Source organism: Eupeodes corollae, chromosome 1, assembly GCF_945859685.1.
Source record: "Eupeodes corollae chromosome 1, idEupCoro1.1, whole genome shotgun sequence".
Taxonomy (NCBI): domain Eukaryota; kingdom Metazoa; phylum Arthropoda; class Insecta; order Diptera; family Syrphidae; genus Eupeodes; species Eupeodes corollae.
This window is the reverse complement of record NC_079147.1, coordinates 24,935,773-24,948,098: the sequence shown is the minus strand read 5'-3', so window position 1 is coordinate 24,948,098 and position 12,326 is coordinate 24,935,773. Positions and strand designations below refer to the sequence as shown.

At 34.8% G+C, this 12,326-nt stretch overlaps 1 protein-coding gene across 5 annotated transcripts in view; it reads right to left on the bottom strand.

Moving 5' to 3' along the window:
- The window catches only part of LOC129938670 (putative uncharacterized protein DDB_G0271606), a 435,371-nt gene that overhangs the window by 148,864 nt on the left and 274,181 nt on the right, over positions 1–12,326 (bottom strand). For all 5 annotated transcript variants that reach the window (XM_056046346.1, XM_056046350.1, XM_056046348.1 and 2 more), the window contains exon 4: positions 2,940–3,369. In XM_056046346.1, coding sequence (XP_055902321.1) covers positions 2,940–3,369 — 430 coding nt within the window. The remainder of the gene's footprint in view (positions 1–2,939; positions 3,370–12,326) is intronic.

Sequence of the window (12,326 nt, the reverse complement as noted above, 5' to 3'; positions counted from 1 at the left end):
TATGAAAAGGGGGTTAGGAACCCCTATTTAACTTCATCTCTTTATATCAATGATTTGGAACGTTTTCTCCGAGAACATGAAGGTGGAACTTTTATGCAAGAAAAAGAAGGTAAGATAAATGGAACTGCCTTCCTATGAAAAAGGGGTTAGCAACCAATAATAAAAATGAAACTTCATCTCCTTATACCAATGATTTGGAACGTTTTCTCCAAGAACATGAAATAGAGGTGGAGGTGAAAGAAAAACAAGTTAAGATAAATGGAACTGCCTTCTTATGTAAACCTTTTTGTTAAGTCAATGCTTTTTCCATGATAAGAAAGCCTACACCCTTAGACATATGATTTTTGACAGGAAATAGTTTCATCGGAGCTTTTAAGTCTCTATTTTTTTTTTTTAATTAAACAACTTTCAAATATTTTGATGACATCTACGGAGATTTGAAAATAAATGATTTTTGGGGGCTTTAAGACCCTTGAAATCGGAATCATCAAATGAACAAAGTTCAAATGAGTTTCTTTGTGAATGACTTTCTCTATAACTTGCAAAAGATACGAGATTTGACAGAAATGGCTTCTTGAGGGCTTTTAACCCCTCTTCTTAGTTTCACTTATGTTGATGGGAGAAAAGATTTTATAAAGTCTCTTGGGATGGGCTTTTTCCTTAAATTATCAGTTTGATCAATACTAAATTATATGACAGAGTGTTTAGGGTTAATCTACATTTGAGTTAAAAAAACGGAACGCTTCGGCCGAAATTTTTAAAAAACGATTTTAGTATCTTAGAAACTTTTCATCCCTTAAAAAAGTTCAGAAGTTCTTTCTTGTGCGAAATTTAAATGAGTTCTATTAGTTTAAGGAAAACGTTTACGTAGGATTTATAATTTTTGATTTAAATTGCGAAAAGTTGAATTTATTTTACTGTTTTACCTTTTACTGAAGATTATTATCATTTAACTCTGAAAATATTTATCCTACTGGGAAACATTAGTGGAATAAATGAAAGCTTATTGAATTCCCTATCAGAAAGACCTTGATCAATTTTCTTGTATTATGAACCCTTTTCGAGATATTGGTCAAAAACAATACTTCAAAATGTCTTTAAAAAACAATGCAAGATTTAAGTCCGGCCCTGTTGTCTTTATATCCCATTGACTGACTAAGTTGCTTCTTTGCAAACAGATTTAAAAGAGTAAATCTAACGCGAACGAGAAGCGCGTTATAGTGGCAACTTTAGCTAAAACTGTTTTTCCTGTCAGCTAAACAGAGCGCGTCAAAAAGGAAGCCATTTTGGCAATACTCCTATATATATAGATTGCTTTTGTAAAGCTACTACCAAACATTTATAGCTCGGTGTAAAAGGGATTTTTGATGTGAGGTGGGGGAGGGGGTATGAAAATAGAAATGGGTAGGGTGCACTTTTGTGTGGGAATTGCGAGAGCGAGTTTCTAAAAGCGGTTTTAGTGCAGATTATTTGCAGACGATTTTTTTTAAAAATGTGTATCCTCAATTTCTTGCTCTAAGTGAAGCGAACTGGTTATTGTGTGTGTGTGTGTTGGCGGGTTTTACTTCCTTGTCCCGCGTCAATTCAACCAACCACTACCTTCCACCCTCCTCAACCTTTTTTTTTCCAAAAAGGATCAAAGTAGCTGAAAGAGGATTTAGTGTTCCATGAATGGAAGTATTGTTGAATAAAAGGATATATAATGCTCGCAGGATACTTGGTTAGAGGTGATAGCTGGATTTTCTAGACCTACATCATCAACCCACAACATCCCCCTCCCCCTTTGACTCTCGTTATAAGAATACAATTGTACAACTTTTCTTTAAACGTGAGGTGAAGTGTGTTGGAGGGAGGGGGCTTTGATGGGGATCGGATGGGTTGTTATATAGAGAGGATTATGGGAGCAAGAGAAAAGTTGCGCTAATAGGATGCGTTGGCGTCTGACTCAAATCGAGGGCATTGTTTAGTATACTTGCATCATCATCATCATCCTCTACGTCGTCGTTCTCTACGTTCGTCCTTTACGTAGTCGACTTCATTGTTATTGTTGTTGTTGTTTTTCATGTTGGTGAAGTTGTCCTCAGAAGCAGAACAGGAGCAGCAAACTATAATCTAGAAAACTAGTATATTCCGATAACAATGGACTGCTGACAGAATTCTATGGGAACACTGAATCCTGCTGTGGGTGACTGTTGTATAAGTATATGTTTATCCTTCCTGTGTTCCTCCTTTTTTGCTACATACCTCTTACCCCCTTTGTATCCTCTCACCCAACAATTGTCCTGTTTCATTTATATATGCAGAGGAATATTATTGTTGTACAAAATACAAGAAATGCATTTGTGCGCAATTGCATGCAAAATGTCCCCATTATCCTTTTGCATTTTATTTTTAAGCTTCCTGTCACAAGAATACCTCCCTTCAACCTCCCCCCCAATTTTTTGTTGGTACCTATATCATGGCAATATAATGGAGAACAGGAAGAAAATCCATAACAAGGATAAACGTTGACGACGAGGACTACGATGACAACAACATTACAGTATGTATTATGTGAACAATTTTTGTGTCTGTACAAATTTAGGGGATGATGTCAGTGGGGAATTGCGTCAAGGAACAACCATCGTATATCGCATCTCATGGCAGGCTAAAAAATCTAGTTCGACCAGAAGAAGAAGTAAAGAGGAAGTCTTGGTATTGGGGATTTTAAGTTTCAGGATGATTTTAAGATTTTCGAAGGATATCAAATATTTTTGTTCTCGGTGCGAATCCTTTCTCTAGAAATGGAATCAATACAATACTCCTTCTTCCTCGTCTGGTTTATTTTTATTTTATTTATGTGTCGAAGATATGTACTCGTATATCCTGCGAATCCTTGGCTCAACAAAATCGAAAATAAAAATAAAAATAAACGAAAAAATGGAAAATTAAGGACTTACCTTTTAATCCTGGTTGCTCAGACTGCTGCTGCTGCTGCTGGTGGTGGTGGGGGTGCTGCTGTTGTTGGTGGTGATGATGGTGATGTTGGTGGTGGTGGAGTTGTTGTTGTTGCTGATGCTGATGGGACTGGTGCTGCTGTTGTTGAGGCTGGTGCTGGTGTTGATGTTGTTGCTGGAGATTGTGGTTCTGAGGCTCGTTTTGCAAATGCTGATGTTGCTCCTGCTGCTGCTGCTGCTGTTGTTCCTGCTCCTCCTGAAGAAGATCCAACTCCTCCTGGTGATGAAGGTGATGCTGCTGTTCATGTTGTTGCTGCTGCTGCTGGTCCTGATGTGATGGTGATTCTAGGAATCGCCTCTGATGCAGACATGCTAACGAACGTGCAGCAGGTAATCCATTTTCTAGAGGTACTTTCAATGGTATGTTAGGAACCTGCAATTGAGAATAAGAAAGAATAAAAAAAGGTTCAATACAAAATAAAAAAAAAACTATTCAAGAAAATTGGAAAATTTGCAATGAAAAGGCTGAGCAATGAGGAAGAGACTCCTTCGGTTAAAATTAGTTGAAGAATATATACAAATTGCATAAAGGAAGAGCATTTTCTTAACGCAGGCTAAAGGGAGGTCTATATATAGGAACATCAAAAAAGGACGAAGCAGAATTTATCTATTCTTAAAACCTCTAAAAACGACTACAATGGCACAGTTTATATTAAATGTAGAGTTATATATAGGGACACTCCTGATGACGAGAATGAATGAAGAAGGAAAGGGGATGGGGGTTGAATAAAAAGGTAATAAACTGCGGTAGTGTTGCAAGATTCTATATATAGGCGGTTATACATCACAAATAGAGTGCTTAACAAAGCCTTTTTCGACAAAGAAACTATAGAATTATGGGAAGGAAGGGATGATGTCTGTGATGATGGTGTGATATAGAGAAGGGGGATGCGGGATTTCTTATAACAATTTGATTAAGAAACCACAAGAGACAATTTGAAAAGAATGCTTTTGGTCGTTGTTTGAAAAGCTTTTACACTATAAATGTATACAATAACTTATATAGTTCTGAGTTATTGTTGGTAAAATATATGTCCATAGGTATGTCGGTATTGTAGTTTGGAAGATTTATAATATAAAATGTAAAGACAAAATTTGGTGTGAAATTCAGGATGGAAATGGGCAAAAAGACACGCATCATAATTTCTAATCTTGGTTGAGGACAATAGCAGAGGAGGTTCTTTTATAGCAAGGATTGTATACGGTGACGATTTGTAATACCTTTTTCCTTAAAAAAGACATGAATATAATTGTAAAAGAGATTAGTAATGTTGAGACAACAGTTATGATTTCCTTAGTGGAGTTGTTAAGAAAGCAATAAATGTGGGAAGGCAATGTTCTTAAAAGTAAACTACATGTATGGAAATAAACCCTCAAAAGGATGATTCTAATTTTTAAGATAATTAAAGCGTTTGATTTTTTTTATTAAAAAATTAAGGGTTTAGCAGTTTATTAATAACTTTTGAGTACTTTTAGGTTGAAGTCATGAATTAACTAAAAATTTGTTAAGAAGTTTAATAGTTTCCAGGAGAATTTAATGTCAGAAGATCGTGAAAGTTGCAAGTTCTTGAAAATGAGGTACGGATCAAACGCATTTTGGACGAAGAAGTCACTATGCTGTCCGGCAAAAATTAGAAGAACTAAATGGCAAATAATATTTAAGATCTAGAGAGTTTTACTTAATACAATTATTTTGCGAAACAGTTCTCAAAAATAGCAAAAAAGGAACTCAAAGCAAACTTGTATTATTAAATATAACCGAAGACTTATAGAACTATTGAAAAAGTGTAGTTTTGAATTAAGTGATACATTATAAACGATTTTGAGAGAAATAGAAGGGAACTAGGTATTTCTGCAGTTAATGAAGAATCTTGAGATTTAGAGTGATTTTAAAAGTATCCACAAGAACTTAAAATGAAACTAATTATTCAAATTTCACTTTAGTAGTACTTAGATAAATTTTTAACTTATTTATGGATTATTAGAGACTAAAAAAGCTACAAGGGAACTTAGTTTGAGAGTTACAGAAAAACAAGTGAATTGGATAGATTAGTAATTTACCGAGCAAATGAACCAAAGCGGCAAAAGGGCTTACAGAAAAAATAAGATCTATTGCTAAGAAGTTTCCGCACGGACTTGAATTGAAATAATAAGTTTTCCAACAACTTGAAGGCTTTATGAACAACCGGGCAGCAAGTGTTTGGTAGTCAAGGAAATAAGTAAGAACAAAAAAGGCTTTAAGATAAAAAATTGGTATTGGTCAATGAAATAAGCAAATTACTGCAAAAACTAGTTAATGAACTACGAATCCAGAGTGGCAAACAAGTTGAAAAAGAACTTTCTAAAATGTAATCTATGATTTAAGCTAAGCTTAGTGAACTTTTCTTTTCTTTTTTTTAAAGTTAAATAGCACTACAATGTTTTTAAAAATTTGTTATCTTTAGCAGATTAATTCTGTATGCTAGTTCACTTGACAGTTCATAACTACTCAGCTTAACTCATTTCAAATAATTCAACTAATCAAAATTCAGCTCAACTCGGCCCTAACAATTCCAACTCATAATGAATTATCGAAACTTATCTAAATTCAGCTAAACTCATCTAAGACAATAGCAACTGAGCTCAATTCAGTTTAGCTCAGCTCAACTCAGCACAATTCAACTAAACTCAGTATAACTCAAATCATCTGAAACTATCTGAAATTATCTAAATTCAGCTCAAATCAACAACTCCGCTCAGTTCAGCTTAACTCAGTACAATTAAGCTTAGCTTAACTCATGGGGAATTATCGAAACTTATCTTAACTCAGTTCACACAAAATCAACTAAGCTCAATTCTGCTTATTACAACTTAACTCAGCTTAACTCATCTGAAACTATCTGAAATTATATAAATTCAGTTGAAACAATTCCAACTCCGCTCAACTCAGCCCAATTCAGCTCAACTTAGTACAACTAAGCTTAGCTTAACTCATGGGGAATTATCGAAACTTATCTTATTTCAGCTCACACAGAAGTAACTAAGCTCAATTCAGCTCATTACAACTCAGCACAACTCAGCACAATTAGACTCAGCTTAACTCATCTGAAACTATCTGAAATTATCTAAATTCAGCTCAAACAATTGCAACTCCGCTCAATTCAGCCCAATTCAGCTGAACTTAGTACAATTGAGCTTAGCTTAGCTCATAGAGAATTATCGAAATGTATCTTAACTCAGCTCACACAGAAGCAACTAAGCTCAATTTAGCTCATTACAACTCAGCACAACTTAACTCAGCTTAACTCATCTGAAACTATCGGAAATTATATAAATTCAGCTCAAATCAGCTCAAACAATACCAGCTTTAGCTTTAGTTCAATTTAGCTCAGCTCAGCTTAACTGAACTCAAAACACCTCAAATTAGATCAATTAGCACAACTCAACTCAGCTTGAAATCATCTCAACTTATCTAAATTCAGCTAAACTCAGCTAAACTTCAGCTAAGCTCAACTCAGCACAGCTTAGCTCAGCTTAACGCATAGGGAATTATTTAAACTTATTTAAATTCAGCTTAACTTAGCTCAAACAGTACTAACTTCAGCTGAATTCGGGTCAATTCAGATCAGCTCAGCATAACAAAACTTAGCTCAGCTCCATTTAGCACAACTCAACTCGAATTGACTCATCTGAATTTATTTAAATTCAGCTAATCTCAGCTAAACTTCAGCTAGCCCAACTCAGCTCAAGTCAGCACAACTCGACGTAGGTTAACTCTTATCAAATTTTTTAAACCCATCTGAATTCAGCTCAACTCAGCTTAAATAATCCCAACTTAAATGAGGGAAATTAAGCTCAATTCAGCTCAATTTAGCTCAACTCAGCTCCACTGACAACTTATAAAAAACGTGATTTCCGCCGTGAGCTGAACTGTGAGTTGAAAACATTTCAAACTTACTAAAGGTGTTACGAACTCCCAAATTAAAATAAATAAATAAATAAGATAGCGCAACAGTCCATTGAGAACTAGGACCTAGTGACTTACAACTCTCCACTATTCCTATGTGAGAGTAATGTTGTCAGGGATGGAGGAGACCTACAGTTTTTAACCGAGTCCGAACGGTTAAGCACTATTAATTACAAGAATTACTCTTGGAGGATTTGTCAATTCTTCCCAAGAGTCAGTACCCGTAAAAAACCATAGATGACTCAGGCAGGATTTAGACCCAAGAGCTCTGGTTTGGTTTGGCAGTCCAACTTACTATCACTACACGAACTACCCGAATTACAATCTAACAATAACAATTTTTTTTATTAAAATTAGACTAAGAATCCAGTGTTCTGAACTCAAACTCTTGTGAGGAATAGATTAGTTTTCAAAAGATCAATTTCGTCAAGTTCTTACCTAGAAACCATTTCTAACATTGTGTACGCTGTCAATTGTATAAAATCGAAAATCTTTATTCAAAGACCTTGTATAACAGCTTCAGTTGTTTAACTCAGAAAGAAACAAGTTGACACAAAATGGCTAAACGAAATGGTGAGCTGAAACTTTTTAACTGTCTAAGTTCAAAGACATAAAAAAAGTATATAATTCTGCCGTGTTAAGTTGAACTGACGTTAATATTTTCAAGGCATTTTATTCCAATAATTTTAAAGCATTTATCAAACCCATTTTGATCCAATTTAAACTTTAATAAGTATTTTCTGTCAATATTTTAAAAATAACAATCATTTCAGAAGCTTTTTTTAAGACTGTTTTCACGTCAAAGACCGACGTCTACACACGAATGTCAAGGTCAGAAAGACTGTTGTAACTTCCCAACTGTTGGGATTATAATTTTTAGTTAGTTGATATTTCAACAAACGCCAGCTTAAGCCAATAGTTTAACAAGAGATTCTTTATCAAACAAATATTTCTTTCTAAAAGCTTACAAAAAACTGGACATTTAAAAATAAGTCATGAAGCTATCAAGCTTGAAACCCAAACAATTAAAACAAAATCGCATTATATCGATAACGTCATTAAATCCTAAGTTATCGTTAAAAGTAACCAACATTCAAAGGTTTACTTCCCGTTCATTTGAAAAGAAGACTTAACGTATACACTTTCCTTTTTTCAAATATCTCTTATCTGCTCAATATAACTCCTTCAATTAAATATATCATCATCCGATTGTATACGCCTGCTTCTTGTAAGATTATACCACTTTTATCTTCACCATTGATCTCACAACAATTATACACTATATCTATATTCTATTCATTTTCTTCCGCAAGGCTGCGTCCCTGCCCGGGCGCCACCTAAGTTTACCAATTATCAATTACACATTTTTCCTTCTTCGTTTCCTCTATATCTAACAAGTTAAAGCTCTGTAGATGTGTTTGGAGCTTCAAAATTAATCACATCATCAACAAGTATGCCAAAGTACTCTCTTTGTAAGACCTTTTAATTTATTATATTCCTCAAGGTTTTATTTGCAAGTGAATGAAGAGACAACGACGAGCAAGAGGTTTGCGTAAAACTCGAACTAAGCCACTATCATCATAAGATACTTCCTTCTTGGAATTCCCTCAACTCTACTCAACTGGTATTTTTGTATATTGGAGTGAAGGAAAGGTGTGTTCTTCTTTGATTTTGTTTAATTATACAATTTTATCGCGAGACACGAGCCTTTGTACGCAATAAAAATAAAAGAAAAGCTAGAAGCTGAAGAAGACAGGAAAAAATATAATTTAAATACCAACAGAGGAGAGCTATGCAAAAATAAAACAGCGCCCAGGATATAAATCTAAAATTTACAAGACAGCCTTCGCAGGTATTATTAAAGCAAATGAGTCCACCTACCCACTGTTTATAGCTTCATAGAGCTGCAAGAGCTCTGGAGCTAGGAGCACCCCAAAAACACACTATTTTAAAAGCAAGTCTTTATGCACACCATGAGTCCACGATATACTCGTACCTATCTTACGTACCTCTGCAGGCGCCTTCATTTCCATTGCCATCGCTATCGTCATAGCCACCACCCAACCCAGCGGACTTAGGATGGATTCGGATACGAAGCTAATAATTCTTAGATACAACGTTTATGCAATAATTACACGTTCTTGTCGAGTGCTGCTGGATACAACAACGTGCGCGCTGCAACGAACAACAAACGCTACACCAGCCACTTGCTCGCAGTCACTTGGCCTAACACTTCCTTCGCCTTGTCGCGTAACCGTGCGTCGTCGTCGTCACCGTCATCGGCATAGTCGTCGTAGTCGCTTTGGTTTGGGAGTCCGATTTTCTCGCACTTAAACGTGCTTAAGGAGCACGCGGCGGGCCTGATGGCTTTGCAAATCAAAAGCACCTTAAAAAAAACCAAACGACGATGGTGATGGCGACGGCGAATGGTGAACGGTGAACGGCGACGCACGGATGCTTGTATACAGATATATTTAAGCTGTTTCTAATTATTTAAATTGCCAACGTTATCACCAGGATTTAGCTACATGACGTAGATAATATTAACCCCTTTTTTTTGTTTTATTTGCGTGCAAATAATGCGATTTGGAGAGAACGATATTATAAAGCAGGCTGACCGGGAGGGGGTCCACTTGAGTCCCGTCGTCGTCGTCGGTCGTCGACAAGGACAGATGAACTTGCTTTGGCCAAAACAAGCACTCGTACCTATGTGCATAGAGAACTCTTTGGAAGCGGTCGGTAGTCAAAAAAGATATACGAGATAGCAAAATTTCTGTGAGGTGGTACAAAATGTTGAAATCACCTTTTTCGAAAGAAACTAACGTGTTTTTTGTGCAAAAGAACAGTGAGCATAACAAGAAATGGTTAAAAGAAGATTTAGTTTTTCCAGATCAGAGAACATTTTGAACAGTTTACGTAGTCTATATATTTCAAAAAACCATCAGCGTTATCAAGAGTCAAAAAATCAAACAACAGCCTATCATAGAATTCACTGAAATGGAAAATCTTAGACCATAGAAAAAGAGTTTCCCGGGATTTATAAAAGTTCCTGATAACGAAGAAATGGAATTAATAAAATTCGGATGAGTGATTTTAGTGTTTTGGGGTTTTTCAAAAATTGCCTCCATCTCATTTGGAAGTAATTTCTTTTCTCAAAAAAGCGGAGCAAATTTCGATAAAAATTACTTTAAAAACTTTTGTTCTCGAAGTTAGAAGAAAAATGCTCCAATACTTTGCGCAGAGCGTTGAGGAGCTTTTGGACACGAAATATGTAGCGAAATCTTTAGTATTCTCTATCATCTAAGCCTTAATTAGTCGTAAAAGCTTTTTGTTTTGATTCGGAACATGAGTTTAAGATCCTACTTAATCTACATTTGGCATGCAACAAAAAGTAAAAAAAAAACAAGTATACGCCCAAGTGTCCCATTTAGAAAATATTGGTGAAATTGATGAATCAGGGATCGATTTTGAAATAAGTTTCCAACTTATGACATGAAAAACATTTTTTAATAACAAGAAGTAGTATAGCAGAATGGAGGCATTTACGAAAACGGAAGAAGGGAAGAGACAAATGTTGGTTTTCGACACTTAGAAAATTATCGACACAAATTTGGAAAATTTGAATTGAAAACTATTTAGGTACGCTTTTTATAGATTTTATGTGTCCATTAATCGAGGAATTTAAACTTTTAAGGCACAGAATTTATTTAAATCGAAAATTATTATAAAATTGATTAAATTTTAGCAACATTACCAAATTTAATATCAATTTAATAATTTCCAATAAGAGGTTGCATTATTAAAAGCTCAAAAATTTTGATTGATGTCACTTTTGAAGTTGTCATCTTTTAATATTTGATAAATAAAACGATGCAATTGGTTTAAATGAGACGAAACACGCTTTAACAACGTATTAAATTGGTTAAAATTCACTTTAAAGCCACAATTCGCAAAACTAGAATATTTTTATATCGTTTGTAAGGCACCACCTTGGTTGGCAAGAGTGAGACTGCAGTCCAGTCGACTGATAGTTAAAAATTTAGAGCTCTGAGCAAAAGTAAGTGATCTGAAGAAGCGAAATTGTGTCCATCTTTCAGAAACAATCAAAACCGCTGCTGTAGACTTTAGAATTGATGAAAACTAAGGTTTGTCAATTCGTTTTTAGCTTTCGAACTAGACCTTAAACCTTATTTTAAAGAAAAATGAAGGTTTTGAGACTTTTAACATCAAGAATTCAAGCCTATCTATTACCAGTTACGTTATATTCAAGTTACTGAGTTCTTAAAAAAACATACAAATAATCCATACTTTCATCGAAAACTTTAAGACTAAGGAAATTCGAGAATGATCGTTTCTAAAGTCTCTCCATCCTTAACTGAAGGTGGTGCAACTTCTACTGTACATGGATTGGGCTGCGGAGCTAATATGAATGTTTTTCTATCAGTGGAACTTGAAGATATTCTTGTGGACGTACTAACTTGAAATAAGACGGCGGCGGAGTAACGAAACTATGCAAGATTCCTGACCATATTTATTTTTGAAAAAGTCATCTCAATTGCAAACTATGAATTTGGGCTCTAACACCTTTACAACTTTTTTTCTTTGGGATTAAGTGATACCTTTTTCTTTACAATGCATTAACCATTAATCGGTTTCTCTGAATAAATGAAAAACCTTTTAAATCGTTTAATTAATAACTATGCCCGTTGCGTTCCATCTTTAAATTAGTACTACATTTATACTTGAACTTCCAGAAATACATATCACTTTATCCTTGAGCTCAATTTGAGACGCACTATTAGAAAAAGCGATTATTTTCTTAGCCGCACATCAAGAATGTAGAACGCTAAAATAAAATTAAGATTAATGAAAGAAAGAATTTCTTAAAGCAGTAGTTACTAAGATTAGCTCCTTCAAACAAGCAAACAAACAAACTTGTCACTTTAATAATATTAGTAAAGATTATAGATATGTATTGGTACTCCTTTCGTATAAGTTTTATCGGGATCTTATTACCCTATAGCATCTCCTCAAAAAATGGGTTATCCAACCCAGAAGGAATTTTTCAAATCGGATCAGTAGTTCCTAACATTAGCCCGACCAAACAAGCAAACAAACTAACTCTTCAGTTTTATAATATAAATATAGATTTTTTATTGGTACTTCATTCGTAATAGTTTTATCCGAATTAAATTACCTTATAGCCTCTCCTCAATAAATGGGCTATCCAACACTGAACGAATTTTTCAAATCAGATCAGTAGTTCCTTAGATAAGATCGATTAAACAAGCAAACAAACTTACTCTTCAGTTTTATAATATAATTATAGATTCTCCATTCGTATAAGTTTTATCCGGATTTTATTACCCTATAGCCTTTCCTCA